Source organism: Rutilus rutilus (genome assembly GCF_951802725.1).
Source record: "Rutilus rutilus genome assembly, chromosome: 6".
Lineage (NCBI taxonomy): Eukaryota > Metazoa > Chordata > Actinopteri > Cypriniformes > Leuciscidae > Rutilus > Rutilus rutilus.
In genome coordinates this window covers 32,730,782-32,754,064 of record NC_140214.1, presented here as the reverse complement: position 1 = coordinate 32,754,064, position 23,283 = coordinate 32,730,782, and the positions used below count along the sequence as shown (strand labels likewise).

Here is a 23,283-nt window from a genome sequence, read left to right as displayed (position 1 = left end):
AAGAACAATGTGGATTTAGCCTACTTTTAAATTGTAACATATTTAAATATAGTCTAGGTTTAGCACGTGCAGGATGATGATGCATCAGCCAATGTGTTATTATAGGAAATAAAAAGAAACATCTGCAAATTTGCTTGTTCTAGCACAAAATGGCAAATATTAAAAGAGGGGTGAGTTGGTCCGCTACCAGGGATAATATTTGATAGTCAACATAATACAATCTCATAGTTCACTATTTTCCAGAGAGACACCAAATTAGATCAGTTAACCTCAAAACTGTTTCGGCTGACAAATTGTAATATTTAGATGAAATGACAAAATTAAAAATAGCGTAGCCAATATATAAAAATATGTAAATATCTTGTAAATAGAGCCTATATAACATGTAAGTGGTATGATGTTGCATAATGGCACCCTTTTCCTTTTATTTATTATTTATATATTTTGTTATTGTATTGTTCTCTGGCACTATTTTATTATATTTTGTTATTTATTTATTTATTTATTTAACTTTTGGATGAATATTTTTCATTGTATTGTTCATGTTCTGTAGCATAAAAAAAATAGTTCAATATTTAATTTAATATAAACAAATACAAACATTTAGTATATTGATATGTTCTTTTTAATTGTCTTCATTTTGTTATGGTTCTTATTGTTGATGAACTGTCAGCAAAAGAAAGTGCTACAAATAAGAAAATTTTTTTCATTTTTGATTTTGCTTCATTTATATTTCTGTTACATGTGTTCAGCGTTTGATCTGTCTATCTAATAAAGGACAGAATTGCATTCAAGTTTGAATTTAAGTATACACAAGTCTTCTTGTTCTACATTTCCAAACCTTGACATTAGTTAATAAAAGTCCAAGTTTGAATTATTTGTTTGGTTTCATAAACAGACAGGCAGTCTGTCATGAAGACAAGAAGCGAAGGATGCAGAGGGAGGTTAAAATTAATCTCTCTCTTCATTGGCCAGTTGTCTTCAAAGCCTTTTTAGGGTTTGAACGTGTCAATGGGGGATATCCCTGCACTCTAGTGTCCAGCACAAGTGTGTGAGAGAGAGACACACACCGAGGGACCAGGTCAGTTTAGCCTTAAAACACTGGGCACAATAAATAAACACAGATTGATACTATTTTAAATATACTTGAATAGTATAAGTAGAAATGTCAACAAATAGTGTCCTGACGGTGTATTCATAGACTGTATGTGACTTATGTGCATGTTCCACATGGTAGAGGAAAGTTCATATGAAACACTCACGTGTCTGTTTTTAGCTTATTGCACATGACTGTTGTTTTGTAGCCAGCAGCTGGTAGGAAAATGCCTTTTTTAGTGTTGTCTTGTATGTCTCATATTTAAAACAGGACTATTGTCATATCTCTGCAGTTTGGGCTTTTGCTGATTTGTGGGTTTTTGACATATTCCTCTGCAGTTTACCGTTTTTGCTGCTATGAATGTATCGACTCTTCATTTACAGACTCATTCTAACCTGTTTACAGGTCAATTTATTTAAAAAATACATTCAAAATGCAGTTCATACACATTGACTTTAATAGCCTACTCATCTTCTATGAAGAGCATCCTTGATACATAAAGGTATTTAACGACATTGTTGCCTGTTGTTTTGTGCCTGATGAAGCACAAATCTCTGTTGGATTGAAACATTGCTGGCAAGTTTTTTCCTTGAAATTTCGCTAACACTTTACAATAAGGTTCATTACTTAACAATAGTTAATGTATTAACTAACATGAACTAACCATGAGCAATACATTTAATATTGTTAATCTTTGTACAGCTGTTCATTGTTTGTTCATGTTAGTTCACAGTGCATTAACTAATGTTTACAAGATTTTAATAATGTATTAGTAAATGTTGAAATTAACATTAACAAAGATTAATAAATGCTGTATACGTGCATACGTTCATTATTAGTTATGTTAACTAATGAGCCTTATAATAAAGTGTAACCGAAATTTCCTTGAAAGTTTTACAAAACCATATATATATCTAACATGAATACATTTCTAAGAACTTGGCACATGTGTTTTAAACTTGATTTTAAAAGATTTTTTTTTACTTTCCTTTATCTTATATGTTCATTGACCTGTATATATTTGTGATTTTTTGAGAACAACTGAAGCTGCTGTCAACTATTTAAAAGAGGGCTCCTCAAATCGGGCTCTCAAGGTCCACTTTCCTGCAGAGTTCAACTCCAGCCTTGATCTCACTCAGCTGTCTGTATCTTCGAGAATCACCCCCTATCCTCATTCACTATTCCCTACATTACTCCACTAATAGTCCAAGTGAGTGAATTCGGACATTGAGTGCGCTGTTGGACGGCTGCCGCTTTTGCATAGTTTGTGCTTGCTGATAATCATTTGACAGCTCCAGTATTAATGAAAAGATTTATCTTGAACTCTGTCATGGAAACTAACATGTATAAACCTTAATTAAACAATTTAATAATCAATTGAAAAGTATGATATTACGCTGTACCCACATTGGACCAGCGGTTTGGGAAATGAACGGATGGATGATTCAGCGCCATCTTCTGGCGAGACTCGGGAATTCATTTGGCACAACTCTCACAGTGCATTATGGGTATTCTTTAGCTTTTGAGTTGGGCCCTGTCCCAAATGGCACTCTTTATATGCACTTACGGTCTTGTGAACTTTCAATGGCTGCCACGTGCGCCGCGTGTCAGTTAAGTCCATAGCCGCTTTTCCATCATAACGTTCACTATGGTTTCGGACACCACTACAAATGGCTGTCCCCTCAAATAATGCCCTAGGGGGCGATTGATTAGCTTGTTTAGGTGTGTTTGATTTGGGTTGGAGCTAAAGGCGCGTTCACGGCATGTCGTAATTAGCATAATTACGAGATTCCAACTTGTAAAAAGCATTCACATCTTCATAGAGCTCATAATTACAACTTAAGAACGTCACGTGGTGATTACGACATGGTGTTGTAAGGCCGGCCCAATCGGTCCAGCGACAGTTTCCGACATTTTTCTGAAGGTTTACTGCATGTTACTGTCTTTTCCGTGTGGCAAAGTCATTTAATTCCAATTAAACTTTTATCTGACTCCATTTTATCACAACCTCGAATTTAGGTTAGAATGCCAATTAGTTATTGGTCATTTATATAATAGTTTAGCAGCATTTTTGATTATTCTATTTAACTCTTTACTCTTATTATCCTCGTTCATTCGGGTGCCAATGTCGCAGAGGGTCCTCACACCGGCTGTTCATATTATGTGGGCCCACGATTACAAACTCATCAGTTTTGGGTCACTAAACAGAGGTAATTGGCTAGTACCTTAGACGGTCGTATTCACGCTTACTCTAAGATATTTTGTATAGCCCCCTTGGTTGTATACACTTGAATTAAAGTAACGGTTTCTTTAGACAGAGGTCATGACCACCACTACAGATATAAGCCGACCAATATTACTTCTCTGGTAGTAGCTTTGGTTTGGTCATGCCATGGTTTCCCACGTACACTTAACTAAAGTAACATTACTCACCCTATTTAGGTTGGTCGAGCAGCATTTTGCTGTCCTAAATGGAAATTTTATACTTAAAAGTACACTTGCCAAATATTAGCCGGGACTCTAAAATCGCACTTGGTGTGCCCTATGCTGGACTCTAGTCCGTCACTAATCGGACGCGGATTTGCGGTAACAATGGATACAACGTAATCTACTTAAAGTTAAGAATTTCAGAGTAAGTCAGAATAAATCCAATGTAACAATTTATTATTAGTCATTTAAATGTATCATGCCAATTACATTATCAATTTAAAGATAATAAATACAAAACATCAAATGCTCTGGAATAAAGATAAAAGATGCATAGGCTACCTGACATTAGAAAAATACATAATTCTGAGAGTCTTGAAGATATTTGCTAACAATGGGAATTTGCATTCAGAGTTTACACCTTTTGAGGGCAGGATGCCATTTGCCTAGAAGACACACCCTCCTCTGTAAGCAAGATATCTCCAAAGTCAAGTCACCTTCATTTATATAGCACTTTTAACAAAATGGATTGTTTCAAAGCAGCTTTACAGTGATAATAGGAAATTTACTGTAACAGATTGTTAAGGCTTTACAACAGCTCTAGGTTAAAGTTATTGTCCAGCTAAAGTTAGTTTTGATTGATTGATTCACTTCCGTTGCGAAGATCATTAGTAACTTTAGTCTAGATTTGAACTACCAGAGTGTGTCTGCTTCCCAGACAATGTTAGGAAGATTGTTCCAAAGTTTTGGTGCTAAATAGGAAAAGGATCTACCGCCAGCAGTCGATTTTGATATTCTAGGTATTATCAACTGGCTGGAATTTTGAGATCACAATAGACGTGAAGGACTATAATGCGTTAAGAGCTCGTTTAAGTACTGCGGAGCTAAACCATTTAGTGCTTTGTAAGTAATCAGCAATATTTTTAAATGTATACAATGTTTAATAGGGAGCCAGTGCAGTGTTGACAGAACCGGGCTAATATGGTCATACTTCCTGGTTCTGGTAAGAACTCGAGCTGCTGCGTTTAGGATCAGCTGTAGTTTGTTTATTAGGCATGCAGGGTAACCACCCATAAGAGCATTACAATAATCTAGCCTTGAGGTCATGAACGCATGAAGTGTTCTGCATTTTTCATTGAGAGCATATGACGTAATTTAGGTATATTTTTAAGATGAAAAAATTTGGTTTTACAGATACTAGAAACGTGACTTTCAAATGAGAGATTGGTATCAAAGAGCACACCCAGGTTTCTAACCGACGACAAAGACTTGACAGAGCAGCCATCAAGTGTTAGACAGTTTTCTAGGTTAGTACGTGAGGAAGTTTTTTATTTAATAATTTGAATCTCTGCTTTTTCAGAATTAAGTAGTAGGAAATTGCTAGTCATCCAGTTTTTTATATCAGCTATGCATTCCGTTAATTTTGTGAATTGGTAAGTTTCATCAGGGTGTGAAGAAATATAGAGCTGTGTATCATCAGCATAACAGTGAAAACTAATGCCATGCTTCCTAATGATATCTCCCAAGGGTAACATGTACAGAGTGAACAGCAACAGTCCTAGTACTGAGCCTTGTGGTACACCATACTGAACTTTTGATCGATAAGACATCTCTTTACTGCTACAAACTGATAACAGTCAGATAAGTACGATTTAAACCATGCTAATGCAATTCCACTAATGCCAACATAATTTTCGAGTCTATTTAAAAGAATGTTGTGGTCGATAGTGTCAAATGCAGCACTAAGATTGAGTAACACTAATAGAGAGATACAACCACGATCGGATGATAAGAGCAAATCATTTGTCACTCTAATGAGAGCTGTCTCAGTACGGTCTAAATCCTGATTGAAAATCCTATATCATTTCTTTCTAAAAAAGAACATAGTTGTGAAGATACTGCCTTTTCTAGTATCTTTGACAGAAAAGGTAGATTCGAGATCGGCCTGTAATCGACTAATTCTGTACGATCAAGTTGCAGTTTTTAACAAGGGGTTTAATCATAGCAAGCTTAAAAGTTTTTGGTACATATTCTAATGACAAAGATGAATTAATGATATTAAGAAGAGGATCTATGACCTCTGGAAGCATCTCTTTTAGTAGCTTAGTCGGTATAGGGTCTAACATACATGTTGTCGATTTAGATGATTTAACGAGTTTAGACAATTCTTCCTCTCCTATAGCAATGAATGAATCAAATTTTTCCTTAGGGAGACTACAATGCACTGCCTGATGCGATACTGTAGTAGACGGTTGCATAGTTATAATTTTCTCCCTAATATTATCAATCTTATAAGTGAAGAAGTTCATAAAGTCATTACTGCTGTGCTGCTTGGAAACGTCTGGGCTTGAAGCTTTATTTTTCGTTAGTTTAGCCACTGTTTCAAATAAATACCTAAACTGTTTATTTTCTTCTAATATGGTTGAAAAATAAGAAGATCTAGCAGCTTTTAAGGCCTCTCTGTATGCAATCGTGCTCTTTCCATGAAATGCTAAATACCTCTAGTTTTATTTTCTTCCAGTTGTGCTCCATTTTTCTGGCTGCTCACTTAAGGGCCTGAGTGTGCTCGTTGTACCACGCCGTTGAACTATTTTCTTTAATCTTCTTTAAGCGCAAAGGAGCAACTGTGTCTAAAGTGCTGGAAAAGAGAGATTTAAAAGTTTCTGTCGAAATATCGAGTTCTTCTAAGCTATATCGGATGCTGAGATGATGAAACTGATCAGGAAGATTATTAATAAACCAATCTTTAGTGGCAGAAGTGATAGGTCTAACATATTTGTAACACAGAGTCGGCTTTGCAACCTTGGCTAAATTAAGTTTACACGAGACTAGATAATGATCTGAGATGTCTTCGCTCTGCTGCAGAATTTCAACGGCATCAACATTGATTCCATGTGATAATATTAGATCTAGAGTATGATTACGACAATGAGTAGGTCCTGACACATGTTGTCTAACTCCAATAGAGTTAAGAACGTCTTTAAATGCCAGTCCCAATGCATCTTTTTCGTTATCTACATGTATATTAAAATCACCAACAATTAGGACTTTATCTGCAGCCAGTACTAACTCTGATAGAAAGTCAGCAAATTCATTGATAAAGTCTGTATGGTGCCCTGGTGGCCTCTATACAGTAGCCAGCACAATCATCATCATATTTCATTTACACTAGATATTGTTACATTAAGCACCAACACTTCAAAATAATTATATTTGAAACTAGATTTCTTAGTATTTCTGAAAATATTACTATAAATTACAGCAACACCTCCCCCTTTGCCTTTCAGACGAGGTTCATGTTTATAACTGTGATCCTGGGGGGTGGATTCACTTTAACTGGATTTAAAGTAGGCAAGATTTAAACAAACAGTCGGACGAGCAGTGACACAGTGCTCATTCAGTAAATGCATAGCTAAACAGATGTGTTTTGAGTCTGGATTTGAAAGTGACTACTGTAGGAGCACATCTGATCTCCTACATCTGAAGTAATGTAATCGTTTGGTTTTAGCCAGGTTTCTGTCAAACACAGCACATCTAGGTTATAGTCTGTAATCATATCATTAACAATAAGTGCTTTTGAAGTAAGGGATTGAATATTCAGCAACCCAAGCTTTATCATTTGCTCATTTGTACTATATTTGTTTTTTTATTTGTTGAACATCATGATTTCGTCTTGCATGGGGATGCTAGTTTCTCAAGAGAGAGTTCAAATGTTCATTTCCAGAAACGTCCTTTGTCTTCTCGGGGAGTGGCCGTTCCACAACCAGATGGTCCCGCATTTTCTAATTTCTCAAATCTTACAGTGTGAATGCAGCATAAGCTCTGCAGGAAAAGTGGACCTCGAGAAATGTATAAATAGCTATATTGACTCAAAAGAATAATAATAATAAAGCATTACAAGAATAGCTTAATGCCCAAACTGTTTCTTAACTGTCTTGTTGTTGGTTGTTTATTATTATTGTTATTTAAAAAACTAATATTCTTTCTTTCCATGCAGCCAGTATCATGTCACTATCACAGATAACACCGACCCTCTTCCTGAGCGGGGCTGATGCTCCTATGAATCAGGCACTAATGACCCGCAAAGGCATTACACTCATTGTGAACGTGACCCTGTCCCACACCTGCCCGATGTACCCCGGTGTGGAGTGCATACGTGTTGCAGTGTCCGACCACCCAAATGCCCGTCTGGGGGATCATTTTGAGCACATTTCAGCTCGAATCCACAACAACAGAGATGGAGGAACGCTAGTGCACTGCGCCGCGGGCATGAGTCGCTCACCGGCTCTAATAATGGCCTACCTCATGAAGTACAGAGGAGTGACTCTGAGACAGGCACACAACTGGGTTAAAGACAGCAGACCCTACATCCGCCTCAACACGGGATTCTGGACCCAACTTCTGAACTATGAGAAGAAACTCTATGGTAAGAATACTGTGAAAGTAGCAGAACCACTGGATCCAGTGCCAATGCCCAAAACACCAAAACTACCTTCCAAGAACAGCATAAGACAGTGTCCTCCATCACCGAGGCCGAGACGGCTTAGAAGATTCACCTCTTTGGCACTTTAATCAACAATAGCAAACTGATCTTTTTGCCAAAAGTGGACTTTAAATGTCCCATTTTCATATTGTAAGGGCAGTGAAAATATCACTTTGGATGGACAGGACCTTATGCAGTGAAACAGACCATATCAGTACTTCAGCTTGACTGCTTTGTTTTTCTGCCAGCATTTGATTTTAAGGGTCTTAATAGCCATTTCCTCCTGGTTTCTAATGCATTTAACTTTTGTTTGTTCGTTTTTGATGTGGCCTGGTTGGAATTCCGGGAATAAATGTTGAAATGTTGTAGTATGTTGCATTATTTAACCAACAGAGGACACTGTTGGAGCATCAGACTCACACAGGCTCAGGGCTAATGAATGGGAGGTCTGCTCTGAACATCTTTATCTCAATTAATCTAAAGCTAAGTTTGCTTGGATTTCTACAGTATGATGTGCATGATGTTAAGACTTTGCGCTTAAACCTTTTTAAAACTGTTTTACATTTTAAAAGTGCAATTAAAATGAACTGAAAATGTAATAGTAATATTTGCTTGACAAGTTTTAAAGTTTTAAAAGGTTTTAAATACATTTTGATCCACTTCAAATGTTGACTACTATATATATATAGAAGTCAACATTTGAAGTGGATCAAAACCTTTCATCAAAGTTATACATGAATTTTGAACAATACCCGTTCTTGTCTTGGGACAACTTTGATGAACTCTTTTTGATCCACTTCAAATGTTGACTACTGTATATATATATATATATATATATATATATATATATATATATATATATATATATATAGTACACACACACACACATAAATATATAAATATACAAATAAATAAATCAAAGCCTCAAAGCTTTGCCCTTTCCACCCAGAGCTCGGTTGCTCTGTCTGAATTAAAACTTGCCTCCCTCATTACCAAATGGACAAAGAAATGTATAAATAAATAAATGTGAAAATAAATAGATTTGGAAATAAACAAATATAGACATAAATACATACATTTCTAAATAAATGTGGAATTAAATGTCTAAATAAATAAATTGTGTAAAAAAAAAAATCCAATTATACATAAATAAGAGAACAAAAGTATAAATGCACATTTATGTTTGTTTTTTACAGTACTTTGTATATTTATTTATTTTTGTATTTACTTATTTCGCCAGCTTTGGCATTCCATAAAACCCCTGATAGATTTTTTATTATTATTACTTTAAATCTCTATAGCTTATTTTAGAATTGGCCTTGTGACTCAAGGTGAGCATTTCAATGAGACAAAAAAAGTCTCAGGTTATCATTCGTCACCTTTATAATACAGGTTGATCCCTCACAATCTCTCTTTTAATCATGTGTGTTTAGTGCTTTTGGCAATGTTGTGTTGGTGCTGAATGAGGGGAGAGAAGGCATGCTTCTTTGGGGAAGTGGGAGGGGGGAGTGAATGTGTTGAAAGCTGAGAAAGACAGCTTGGAGAGGGGGGAGAGTCGAAATGTCTTGGGTAAAAAAAAAAGGCACTTATTTATCCTGAAAAATAAATGTAATTTAGTTTTGGCTAAAAGCCTGCCATCTTGTGCAATTAACAGGAAACAAGTTGGCCAACTATGTTTTGGGGAAAAGTGAAGTGTTTGTGTGAACCGGCCCGTGTGTTTCTTTGTCTCTTTGTTAATGAGTCACTGCTTTCAGTGAACCCATCATGGGATAAATAAGCATGTCATTACCACACACTCATTTATCTTTCGGCACATTATTTGACAGCAATCCGTCCTTGTAAGGTATTGCAGTCTGACCACAAATGATATGTTAGATGTTTCCCTGGAAGGTACAGCAGAACATTCATTTGGATGGTGTGTGTGCGTGTGTGTGTGTGTGTGTAGTAGAGAGAGAGAGAGAGAGAGAGAGAGAGAGAGAGAAAGGGCACAGTGCCAAACACCAGGCGCCACTCTTCTATTATGATGACCTCATCCCCATCCACTACTGGAACATATCGCCTACATTCATCATCACTGAATGTAGTGTTTGTGTTTCATGCACAATGAAACTCACCAGCATTACCAAATAATACTAAGAGTTGTATGTTAATTGTGTAATAAATGAAGCTTTATTTTTATTGCTAAAATGCTGTGGAAACGAGACCTAAATAAGTTGCTGCTGGTTTTAGGGTTTTCTCAAGATTGAAGAGAACAGAACTGAATCAACATTGAACTGACTTCAGCTGAATAATAACAATATTTATACGAAAATGTTCAGTTAGAAATCGCGAAACATGAAAATGGTTTATTCAGCTTAAAATGCATGCTGAAACACTTTCTCAGTAACAAGGACTCTTTGATTAATTAAATCCCTGTATTCGCTGAAATAAATTTCCAGAGACGGTTTAAGCAGTTATAGAAGTATTTATTGCAAATATACACAAATATCAATATTGTTTCAAAAAGCAAATGCAAATAAATAAAACTTCAACCCTATTAAGAATGGAATGCATAAACATACCACATGAAAAAAATACATACACCTCTATGAACAGTTTAGAGTTGCTATTATTTTGGAAAGAAATGCAGCAGTGCAACCCTGCTGCTATTTGCAACAATGGTAAAGATCCTTATACACAGAGTCTCTTTTAGATGCTCATTATGTAATTATTATTATTATTATAATTGAATATCTCATCTAATAAAGATGTGTATTTTGTCAGGACAGTGAAACCTGTTTTTTTATTGGTTTGTGCTTTGTTGGTGTCCTCATATTCCAAAAAGGATGCCAGAAAACAGACTGTCTTGGAGAATTGTGAGGGCTGAGCCTGTCCCATTGTCAATGAGAATAGACACATACTCTCCAGCCTGTGAAAAAAGAAATACATTAATGAAGCTTTTGTGTTTATTTTATGGTCCATGATGAAGGAGAAAAGTTATTAGATGTGTGCTCTTTGTAGCTATGGTTGGTTCACCATTTTCAAGAAGAGTGTGCATGTAATGACATTGTCATGTGGTATAACCGTCAAGTTTAAAGTAATAACCTATTTTCCTTACAAATATTTTAAATGTATTTTTCAAGGTAAGAAGGTATGAATTTATAAATCATTAGGTTTTGGGTGGTTGTGCCACATGACATTTCACAAGTTGAACCAACTTTGCCTAACATTGTCATAAAACTTCAAATTAAGATATTTTGAAAAGTCTTATTGACCTGGACTCACAGTCATGAGGGTCTTCAGGGATCCTTCCTATGATTTTTTCTTCTTCGGGCATGCTAACTGCACTACATGACTACTTTTTTTTTTTTTTTCTCTAAGAAATAATAATAAAAGATTCCAAACTACTTCAAATTGTATTCTTTAATAATGCCTTTTTCTTCATTATGATACCAAATATGGAAATTTTCCCAGGCCTTTGATTTCTTTAAGCATTATTGGCACAAAGGATTCAGTTAAATATGCTTTTTATGATTTGTGTTAAGCTTGTCAGTCAGTCGTACCTGTAGGTAAAGAGTACCAGTCAGGAGAATGCTGAATACTCCTCCTGTGGCGCTCACTCCAGTCACAGTCTCGAGAGACCTGCATCATTATAAACACATTAATCATGGTTTGGGATTAATTTGCTTGACTGAATGTGTGGTGTTATAATAACAGTTAAAACGGTCAGTGCTATTCATGATCATGGACCATTAGTACTCACACATTACTCTGACAAAGAGACTCTATGCATATGGAGGTCTTGACACTGTCTCTCTGCCTGGCATTAGGCTTCTTCTGAGACTCATTGGATTCTAAGAAAACACAAACACAGATACATGATGCAAAGTTTGAGGGATTGTGACAGGCAAACTCCATTCTCAGTAGTACAGGCACCCCACCCCTGTTCCACTGAGCTTTATCTAAGGGACAGACTGTTGGAAGGGCCACATTTACCACACACTCTCTAAGAGACAGCATGATGCAATCAGGAATAAGTCATTGCATGTGCTTCAGCTTGCAGAATTATGCTATGAAGCTTATCTTTAGGGGCCAAGCCCTGAAGGGGATAGCCCGTATTGTATCTTAGTTTTCTAATTATTATTTTTCCCGAATGGGAGTCAGTGACAGCCCTATCAACGGAACATAGGAAAATGATGAAATTAGGCACACTTGTAGTGATGCTAATGAGTAGTAATTGTACCAATTTTGGAGTCTCTAGGACAAACTCTAAAGTGCCACCACCAGATCAAAAGTTAAACATTGAAATGGTTATAAGACTTTTGAACCCTTTGATCTAGAAAAATGAAACTTAGTACACCTGACTGCACTCATTATGGTGATCACAATCAATGTCTTACATTAAGACTCCACCCATTACAGTAGTGGCCATTTTGAAAAGTACAGTTTTCAGTTTTTTTGCTACTCCTCGTGCAAATTTTGTTCAATTCTTACGAAAATTGGCTCAGATGATCTTTGGGACTGAGCTGCACAGAAATAACTGAACATATTTTTTTTTATTCATCTTTGTTCAAAAGTTATGGTGTCGCAAACTTAAGGTCGACCCAAAATTGGTTCAGAGGCTGTATCTCGGCCAAAGTTTGATCAGTCGAAACGAAAATTGGTACGTATGCCAAATTCTAGAACAGTGCCACCTACAGGTCATGAGGAAAATGGCTATTTTGGCCAATAACTTTTGAACAGTTTGTCCGAAGATCATGGCTTCCTTGTGCCATGCCGAATCCGTGGATACCAATTTTGCCTGGATTAGATGTACCACGTGTCCATCATTTGAATTTTGTTATAAATTGCAATATTTTTTAAACTATTGACATATCTTAAAAAAAAAAATGGTATGGATCATCAACAGCATGTCCTGAAGGTACATAAGTTTGAACAGAGCGCCACCTAGTGTTCCAAAGATATATATATATTTGAAATATATAACATTTGAAAACATTGTTTGAAATTTGATTGCTTTATGTCATTATGTTCCTTGGTTTATGCCAATTCTGACGATATCTCCTTTGTCATTTTCCAACAATGTGACTGTCCGCCATATTGAAGCAAATGAGAAACAGTTTTTTAGCTACTCCTCCTTCAAAACTTTGCTCAATTCTGCCCAAAATTTGCTCCGATGTTATTTGGACCAAGCCGCATAAAAATGACTGAACAGATGTTTGATAGGTGCCACCGTTCTCAAGATATTCCTCTCTGAAGTTGACCTAGTCTGTGTTTGTTGTCTTATGCTAGTTAGCTTAGCATGCTAACCAGTTGCCATTCTTTCTAATGTGGGTCTTCAGCTATCAGTTAACCATAAGCTACAATAGCATAGCATGCTAATCTGGTGAACATGTTATGGAACTTTTTTGTAAACTCATTCTCACACTGAAACCTCTCCTCAGCAGGCTGGTGAACATGCATGAGTGATTAGCTCAACGTGCTACACCACGGATCCCAAATGCTTTGCGTCGTGGGTTCGCAACTCAGTGTGACACGTGCCCAGACCGCATGAGGTACTGTGGCAGGAAAAGATGCAGAAGTTGCATCTGTTCCAGGCATTGTGCCTAAGAATGATCTCATCTGAAGCTGTCACATACAACATTCAGTGCTTTTATGTACAAATTCATAGTTCTTCTTCTTCCAGAATGGTAGTCAATGGCAGCCATATGAACCACAAGTAGGAAAATTATGAAAATTGGCACACTTATTAAGGATAAGTTATTTATTAAGGATAAGTTATAAGCACTTATTACTACGTAGGGATGGTAATGAGTAGTAATCTGACCAATTTTGGATGATTTAATCTAAACTTTTAAATACAATATGCTCTGCATTTACTTCAGAATTATTTTTCATTTTGACTTGATTCTCTCTTGAAACTATTGAATTTCAGCAGCTGTGTATGCATGTCTGCCAAGTGGCACAACGAGATGAGTGACGAGATGATTTCTGCTGTTTTTGCTCTTCTGGCTCTGCATTGTGCTATAGCCCTTTCAGCGGCTTGCCCTGTATCGCTGCTTGCAGCTATATTTGTTAGTTTTCTTCATCGTCATCAATATTATTATTTTTCTTCCGTGTGGGATGTCTATGGCAGCCCTATCAATGGAACATGAGTAAAAGATGAAATTTGGCACACTTGTAGTGATGGTAATTAAAAGTAATTTGACCAATTTATGGGTCTCTAGGACCACCAGTTGAAAAATTAACTCTTCTAATGGTTATAACTTTTAAACCATTTGATCTAGAAAAACAAAACTCAGTATACTCTCTTCATGCTGATCACATCCAACATCTTACATTAAGACTCTGCCCATTACAGTAGTGGCCATTTTTAAAAGTACAGTATTCAGTTTTTTCGCTACCTCTCATTAAAATTTTGCCAATTCTTACAGAAATTGGCTCAGATGATCTTTGGACCGAGCCACACAGAAATGACTGAACAGATTTTTTACATTTGCTACCATTCCAGAGAAATAACTTTCTGAAGTTGACTGTCACTGTGTTTGTTCTCATATGTGCTTAAATGCTTGCAGTGCTGTTGTGCTTACTTAGCTGCTGTGCTTACAGTACTTGCTGTATTTGCTGTGCTTACAATGCTTGTAGTGCTTACAGTGCTTGATGTGCTGCTGTGCTGCTTTGCTTACAGAACTTGCTGTGCTGCTGTGCTTGCTGTACTTTTTGCTTGCTGTACTTGCGATGCCTTCGGCGATTGCTGCTTGCAGCTATATTTTATATTTCTATCTGTCTAAATGGCAAAGGCATAGAATTTAATAGGGATGCCAGAGACGTGTCCCTACCAATATCCAATGACCACTGATTTGTCCCTAGCAATAATCAAATTTATATATATAAATGTAATTTATATATAACCCCTGTAATCCGATTGTGTCATGTTGTTTTTATGTATTACTTATTTTATTTAACCAGGAAATGTCAATTGTGATTAAAAATCTCTTACAAGAGTGTTCTGTGAAAAATGTCCATCTCCCGAACCTACATCGCTAATCCGATTGGCTTTGTTTTTTCTTTCTAACTTGTGAGAGGCCGTAGCTACATTTGATTGTGCAAAGCGGCAAAGCTCCTCCGAAACCTAGATGCGGTAATTGAGGGAAAAATCAACAGTTCTGTGCATGAAAATAAGGGGCAAATCGCGTCACATATTGATTCAGGGACAGTGCATTTTTTTCAATATATGACAACTGCAGGATAAGTGGCAAACCTAAACGCTAGTGTATGTACCCACTTCTTTTTGAGGGGCACTTATAGTGAAGGATTGTGACAACCGGCTATTTTATGTGTGCTCACTAGTTAAAAAGGCTTACAAATCTGCCAAATCATGTTCCTGTTTAAATCTAGTGTTTTGCACAGGTTTCTGTGAGGGTAATGTTCAGGGGTGGGGCTTGGTCTGTTGAAGGCTTGGTCTTGTCCTGTTTGATCAAGTTGAAACCCTTGTCAGGCTGATTTTAGTCATCCTAATCTCATCAGCTGGGGCTGAAAGAAGTTTCAGTGCTCTTAGGAGACTGAAAACATGGCCCAGAACAAGAATGGCACAAGTGAGACTTAACAGTATTGCTGTGTGCCATGTCCATCAGGACAAACTGGACACTGTTGATGTGAAACAAATATGCCAAGAGTTAATTTCTGTTAATGACAGATGTAGACATGTGTTTAGCTTCTTCAAATAGCAAGGAACAAGACAGTAGACATATTGGCATTAACTATTGAATTGCTCTATGAACAGAGTAAAGGTAAGTCTCGGTTAAACTGCCTCCTTGTCATTATTAGTTACCTGTAACATTACAGAATTCATTAATTAGCATACTGTTAAGGTCAATATAGACTAAAAACCTGAATACATTGTCTTATTAATTTCCTGAACCCTCAGCTTCCGAGGATGTTGTCACAGTATGTGGCTGATAATGACCATGGAGACAAACGGGTAGGGAAAGGAAGATGAACTGAGGTGGCTTAGGCGGGACAGAAAGCCTCCTGTGCGTTACTGGCAATACAGGAAACAAGGGAGGTGCCGGTAGTTCAGGAAGCCAGGGAGGATCGGCCTCCATGACCTTGCCTGGCCTAGCCCTCACTGGACTCTAGTCAGGGGCTGGAGCCATCACTGGGCTCTGGTCAGGGGCTGGAGCCATCACTGGACTCTGGTCAGGAGCTGGAGCCATCACTGGACTATGGTCAGGGACTGGAGCCATCACTGGACTATGGTCAGGGGCTGGAGCCATCACTGGACTATGGTCAGGGGCTGGAGCCATCACTGGACTATGGTCAGGGGCTGGAGCCATCACTGGACTCTGGTCAGGGGCTGGAGCCATTCACAGGCTCTGGAATTTCACTCACTGGAAAGGACAGTGGAATTTCACTCACTGGAACAGACTCAGGAGTTTCTCTCACTGGAACAGACTCAGGAATTTCACACACTGGAACAGGCTTGGGATCTTCTCTACCTGGAACGGACTCGGGAACAACTCTCACTGGAATGGACTCGGGAACTTCTCTCACTGAAACGGACTCTGGAATTTGTTTCACTGGGACGGACTCAAGAATTTCTCTCACTGTAACGGATTCGGGAATTTCACACACTGGAACAGGCTCTGGAATTTCACACACTGGAACAGGCTCGGGAATTTCACTCACTGGGATGGACTCAGGACACGAGATCCACAGGTGGCCAGAACCCACTTCATGAAGTCTGCAAAGGTCCCCAGAGGACCATCAATGGGTAGGCGTGCCCTCGTCTGCTCAGTAAGGCTGGTGTGGTAAAATACCTTTAATAAGCAGTCAGGAAACTACGTCAGGCACGCCAAATTCCTTGTGTTGTCCTTAAGGGTTATTCCTTGCTGTTCAAGACAGAAGGAAGTTCTAGTTGGACTGCTGGCAAGTCCATACCCCAGTCTTTGTCTGGGTCTTGTGTTCTGTCACGGTATGTGGCTGATAATAAAGCGCACAACGAGGAATTAAACAAAATAGTCTTTTAATTGAATAATAAACAGGAGTAGACAGGAGAAACAACCACAATACTCAAATACATTAACAATGCAAAACAAGGAACTAACTGAAACAGAGGGCTTAAATACAGAGCAAACAGAGGGAGAAACTAACTAGACACACCTGAACTGAGGAACCTAATCAATTAGTGACCATGGTGACAAACATTTGATTTCAAAATCAAACCTACGCCCTTGCTAAATGGAACAACTTAATTACCTGCCAATGCATATTATTTAGCTTACAGTTACATGCAATCCTTGCATACTGCTACATATGCAAAGAAACAATGTGTCAAATGAGTTGGATGCATAAAAACACAATATATTCATGATTTAGTACTATTTAATAAAGATCCACTTTCCTGCAGAGTTTAGCTCAAACCCTAATTAAACACAAGCTAATCAAGGTATTCAAGATTACTAGAAAGCTACAGGGTAGTCAGTTTGAACAGGGTTGGAGCTAAACTCCAGAGATAAGAACCCCTGCTGTATGACATACTGTTTCCACGGACACCAATGTGCAACCCGTGGACACTATCCCATAAGGCCACGAGAGCTGGGGAGCCATCAGATTAAAAAAGAACTGCCAGTGTTCAAGGCTGGGAAACATACCTTTAGGGGTACAACAGCTTGTCACTGGGGCAGTTCCCTCAAAAGTACACCTACTGCACCTCCCCTACACCTAAATCTGCACTATGAAGCTTTGTTTGGCTATAAATTAATGAGATAGATAGATAGATAGATAGATAGATAGATAGATAGATAGATAGATAGATAGATAGATAGATAGATAGATAGATAGATAGATAGATAGATAGATAGATAGATAGATAGATAGATAGATAGATAGATAGATAGATAAACAAATAGTATTGTTGTGTAGAAAAGAACTAGTCAGCTAGCTAACATGTAATATGGACAGTTAAAACAGCAACCCTCACTGACCTCTGGGGAATCACCATTTGTCAAAATAAAGAAATCTCAAACTGTCAACAATCTGCATTCAAAAAGGGAAAGCACCAGGTCCTGTGCCAAAACAAGATCCATACCACAATGGTAGATATGATACTTGCTCATTTGACTTTTTTTTTCTTTCTGATATACGTTTTTTTTGGAAATTATTCTTACTGTCTTGGTGCAGCCACAGACCCTATCTGATATGGTGATCAGCCATAACCATATGGCTTCCTTAAACCATCAGATTCATCTGCACAGAAGGGCAGTGCTGAACTATAACTTACGTTAAAGAACTACTCTGCAAGTAACACACAATTTTATGTTTCAACCACAGATATAAATAGAGATACTAAAGTTCATAGGGCAGCTTTGAGATATTAATATATACCCTTTAGGGTAGGGATGGACAACTCTGAACCTGAAGGGCAATGTTCAGCTCCATGCCAAATTAAACACACCTGCCTGTAATTTTCAAGTAATCGTTGAAGACTTTGGTTAGATTTTTCAGGTGTGTTAGACTAGAGATGGAGCTAAACTCTGAAGGACAGTGGCCCTCCAGGACCAGAGTTGCCCATCTCTGTTAGATAGGGTACAAATACATTTCATGTAAATAAGTACAGTGGGAGTCCTTTTGAAGTTTTGAAGAAACTGCCCATGAAAAGCTAGTCTAAAGGTACATTTTTTTTCACAATCTGACAATATAAAGAAAGCAGATGCAATCTCTGTTTTAGGACTTTAAGTTTTAGCACAATGATTTAATATAAACTAAGGCTGTTACCATATTTTCAAGTTCAGGAGCATGAAGTTTAACCATAGTTGAACCATATTGGTTGATAACAAATCTGAATATTGGGGAGATTTATGAACTACCTACCGAGTAGCAGACTAGCTGTGAGCTGATAGAACCCAGACACTGGAGCCGTGTACCGGCCACTGCTGGCATTAAAGCCCTGTCCTCTCTGATGGAACTGCTCTGTGTTTGAGGGCTGTTTGAGGAAAACACACAGAAATGGAATTATTGAATATGCCTTTGTCGATCTCTTCCTTCACCAACCCTTCTCCACTGCTTTACCAGTCTGTTTCACCACCAGCCAATGCTAACATTGCTGCTAAACCAATATCTAGAAGTTATATGCTACTTCAGGCAAAGGAAAGCCTAATTAAGAGATTCAATTTAATTTCTCAGCTCTGGGATATGCTATATCATGGTTAATAAATGGAGTAGTGTTAATAAATAAACACTCACAGTGTTGAAGGGCTGGAGCTCCTGCAGACTGCGACGGTGGACCAGCAGGTTGTGGTGCAGTCGGCAACGGAAAGCCGTGGCCACACGAGGAGGTTGATCGCAGAGCAAACAGTGAGTTCCTACCATCTCTGAGTTGAAAGATAATAGCAGGATTATAATGTTCCTTTGTCAAAAGCACAATTAATTCCCATCTGACTGCATTGTTAAACACGGGACAAGGTATAACCAGTAGACTAGGCACTCTCTCAGACACAGAAACACTGAAATACAGCCCGTGGAAAATGGTTGAGATTGTCTTTGACCGACATTTGGCTGCAAATAAATTCATTAAACAATCTCACGGTGAATAGAAGATGTAAATATTTGGAGTGTTTGAGTGTGTGTATGAGCAGACAGAGTGGATGGAAGTGTGAGGGAATGAGAATGCTAGAATGTATAAGCGTGCGGCGCCACTGCACTTTTCTGTGTGAATAAGAGCCTTTATGTTTTATATTGCTGTCAGAACAGCCCGCAGCTCACTGCACCAGAGCACAAACAGACCTGTGTCTGCTTTCCTGGCATTGCTCCAACACTCATTCCACACACACATGCACACACACACACAAAATCTGGAATCCGTGGAATTCTTTGGCCAGGCCAAGTCAAATCCACGTCCTGGAAAATTACACCTATTAAGAGATCAGGCCAGCCCACAAACAGACTTGCAGCCGCCCCAACAAATGAGCATGACAACACACATCCCAAACATCAAGCAATGCTGAAAGTGATCTAGCCAAAACAAAAACACATACAGCTGTTAAAAACCACTAAAACCGACATATTCCAATGTTTAACAAATTCTTTGAAAGGTGTTGATGTCAAAACTTAATACTTAATACCAGTATAACTAATTTGTGCACCTGCATCTGGAGTCTTTGTGTAGTTTGAATCCATCACTCTGGAAAAAACTATTACACAAGTGCACTGAATCTTTAGATGTTGCACGGTGTAGACCAAAGGGACAACCTACAACCTACAAAGTCACAATAGTGTTTATGAACACTATGAACAGTGGTTGTCAATCCTGGTCCTGGAGACCCACCTCTCTGTACATTTTCTGACACTTTCTCCTGACAAGCTGGTGATCTTAACAAGTTTTAGATCTTGCTCAGGTCTCCCAGATGAATGTATAATGAGGTTTCTTTTCTGTTTTGTATGGTACAATTGGTAATGGTGTGTGAATGGGCCAAAAATCCCAGTATACCTTTCAGTTTGACTTGGAAGTCCTGTATCAACTCTGCATGATGAGGCAGTAGGGGGCCTGGAGGACCAGGAGGCCCCTGGGGACCAGGAGGGCCTGGTGGACCTGGAAGGCCATGCTAGACATGTAGAAAATGTTCAAGTTACATTGCATAATCAGAGAAATCCATCTGAAGGGGTGAAGGATTAGACACATTCTCATAGTAGACATGTTGTTACATAGGCCTCATTAGGTTTATTTGTGTGTGCTGTGCTAAATCTGTGTTCATACAGATGCACTAGACTTTATAAAGCCTTTGTTCAATATATCAATGCACTTATTCTATGTATTACTAATATTCACATTTAACATGGTGTGTAAGTAGCAGAGATTACCTTGGAGAGTTTTTTATTTCCTTTTGGTTTCTTATTTCCACCCTTGTTGGAGTTGTCCCTAAAGACTTTCCATGTCCTGTGGGGGCTCACGATGGTTATGTCAGAGTATACAGTCTCCTGTAAAAGTTAAGCATCTCAGGGCTTTAAAATATGCAAGCAAACTTTCACTAGAGCAAATATGCAAACTCTTCCTGTAGAAAGGGATCAGTTTTTAAGATCATTCTACATATATCCTATCATTAGATCATTATACATATATCCTATCATTATACATATACATATTTCATTTAATTTTGTGTGTGTATATATATATAGCAACTAAAAAGAAACATTCCTTTTTCAGGATACTATATTTTGTAAAAACCAAGTGACCTTTACAGGATCATTATTGGAAACGGTTTAAACAATGTTTTTCATGCTTGTTCAGTGAACCACAAACAATTATTACACATGCACCTGTGGAACAGTTTACAGGTGGTAGACAATGAAGGTCACAGTAACAATAACTTAGGACACTAAAGAGACTCTGAGAAGCACCAGGAGAAAGATGGCCAGAGTTCCTGATCACCTGCGTGAACATGCCATAGTCCTGCTGCAGGAGACATGAGGACTGCAGATGTGAACAGAGCAATAAACTGCAATGTCCGTAATGTAAGAGGCCAGTGCAAATGGGAGACAAGAAGGATAACGGATCTGAACGTCTTTGCAGTGCCAAACCACATGTAACCATATGCAAGAACTGGTGCAAATTTGGTGCAGTCCATGAGGATGAGATGCACTGCAGTATTAAACTAGCTGGTGACTGCTACATTTTTCAAGCTCATATATCTGTGAATTTTTTTTTCAGTTTATGTCTCAGTTGTTGAATCTTTTTTTGATCATACGAAACACAAGTTTGTAAACAAGTTTACACTGAGTTTGTATAAAGTAAAAAAAAATAAATAAAATAAAAATCCCTCATGTCTAATGGGTTTTCACACCCATAAAGTAAAACTTCACAAGATTTCAAAGTGTCATTGTGTAAGCCTTGACAGGTGTACAGCAGGTGTGTGTATGGCATTTGACTTACAGGGCTCTCAGTGCTGACTGTATTGTTCTCCTCCTGGAGCTCCAGACTCTCCTCACTCTCTTGTGTGGTGCAGGCGGTCAGCAGTAAACTCAGCAGAAAGGCCAGCAGTGCCCCTCTTGCCCCTCTCGTCCCACGCCTGAGCTTCATCCTGCAGTGTCTAACTCACGTCTAAGTCACTCAACCCCTTCTTAGTATCTCAATGCACAATTTCCATTCCAAACCAGAGAGGTGACCAGAAGTCCTGAGGGTAACGCAATGGAATCGGTCCTTAGAAAACAAGGATATCCAAAAAGTGGAGGTGAGAAATTAGAGTGCTGGTTCTTCAAAGTGAACACGCTTTTGAAAAGAGTCCTTTAGCTGATAGTGGTACTTGATGATTTGGTCTATGATCTACCAACGTTCTACTTTCATTTCCGGGGTGGTTTTTTGAGATGGAGAAGAAAATCCGTCCTCGGATTAGTTCATGTTTTGATTGTCCTCAGCACGGAGAGTTCAGAGATCCATGAGAGTTGTCCATAGGGCCTCACTACTCTTCTACCCATTCACAGTCAGTCTGTCCCCTGTGACAGCCAAGATCCTCTGTGCCTCCTGGTTATAGTCTAAACTGTCTGAGCTTGAGTTATGGATGTTCAGCGTGTGTGTTATAGTCACCCACTGTGTGTAGGTGTGTATTCCATAAATACATGTGTGTGGTTATGTGAATGTATTTGTTGATTGTTAGTGTCTGTTGCTGAGTTGCGGTGTGATTACCTGTGATAAACCCTGTGTGTGTGGTACACTCAGTCTCTCTCTGTGGGTGGTATCTCCACTTCTTCTCTCTGTTTTAATAGTGTTTGATTGTCTTCTGCTTTTCCCTGGTGCCTTTGCACAGTTCCGTCTGTTTATATTTTCAGTAATTCCTTCAGTGATGATACTTTTTTTTCTTTTTTGCCGGTCGAGGTCCCCTTTGCCAGGCTCCAGTTTATTCCACATCTATGTCAGTGGCCCTCTCAGAAAGGATTTTTCTGTTTTGAAGGGCTCCTTTTCGCGCTCCTCTCTTTTTAGCTTCCACTCAGTCCAGACTCCTCCTCCTCCTCTTCTAGTTTGTCAACTCCTCCTGATATCTGTCGCTGGATCTTGACCTGTCACTTTGTCTCTCTTCAGCCTCCATGCTATTATCTGAACTCTCAATTTATCTGATCTCTCTCTGTCTCCTACAATGAGTTCCTTGGTCCCTTCTTTCGTTTGTCTTGTGTTTAGCTCATTCGTCTGTCTCTGCCAGCCCTTTCTCTCTCCGTCATCCTCAGCTGCAGGGTCCTAGTGCCTCTTTTATGGGTTTATACAGTGGTCAGAGATGCTCTGAGATGATTTCCAGTGATGGAAATCAAACAA

The 23,283-nt window shown here is 38.4% G+C and overlaps 2 protein-coding genes across 3 annotated transcripts; one reads left to right on the top strand and one right to left on the bottom strand.

Annotated features, from left to right (window-relative positions):
- Positions 1-1,046: 1,046 nt before the first annotated feature.
- LOC311292104 (dual specificity protein phosphatase 18) lies at positions 1,047-8,371 on the top strand. 2 transcript variants are annotated; one of them, XM_084411581.1, is made up of 2 exons: positions 1,047-1,081; positions 7,521-8,371. In XM_084411581.1, the coding sequence occupies exon 2, from the start codon at positions 7,529-7,531 to the stop codon at positions 8,093-8,095; it is 567 nt and encodes a 188-aa protein (XP_084267707.1). In that variant the 5' UTR covers positions 1,047-1,081; positions 7,521-7,528; the 3' UTR covers positions 8,096-8,371. The 2 variants fall into 2 exon arrangements, with proteins under 2 accessions (XP_084267707.1, XP_084267708.1); XM_084411582.1 differs by lacking the exon at positions 1,047-1,081 and adding an exon at positions 2,296-2,306.
- Positions 8,372-10,450: 2,079 nt separating this feature from the next.
- LOC311292828 (erythroferrone) lies at positions 10,451-23,184 on the bottom strand. Its single transcript, XM_084412635.1, has 8 exons — positions 21,913-23,184; positions 20,844-20,960; positions 20,473-20,587; positions 19,230-19,357; positions 18,858-18,969; positions 11,749-11,839; positions 11,549-11,627; positions 10,451-10,914 (listed from the first exon to the last, which is right to left on the bottom strand). The coding sequence occupies exons 1-8, from the start codon at positions 22,057-22,059 to the stop codon at positions 10,816-10,818; spliced, it is 888 nt and encodes a 295-aa protein (XP_084268761.1). The 5' UTR covers positions 22,060-23,184; the 3' UTR covers positions 10,451-10,815.
- Between the last annotated feature and the right edge of the window lie 99 nt (positions 23,185-23,283).

What these genes read in the sequence shown, in the direction of transcription:
- LOC311292104 (XM_084411581.1), top strand. Translation starts at nt 7,529, where the DNA reads ATGTCACTATCACAGATAACACCGACCCTCTTCCTGAGCGGGGCTGAT.
- LOC311292828 (XM_084412635.1), bottom strand. Translation starts at nt 22,059, where the DNA reads ATGAAGCTCAGGCGTGGGACGAGAGGGGCAAGAGGGGCACTGCTGGCC. An exon ending in TCTCTTTGTCAGAGTAATGT is followed by an intron (nt 11,628 to 11,748) that starts GTGAGTACTAAT and finishes ATAATGATGCAG; the next exon opens with GTCTCTCGAGACTGTGACTG. An exon ending in CTGGTACTCTTTACCTACAG is followed by an intron (nt 10,915 to 11,548) that starts GTACGACTGACT and finishes CTTTTTTCACAG; the next exon opens with GCTGGAGAGTATGTGTCTAT.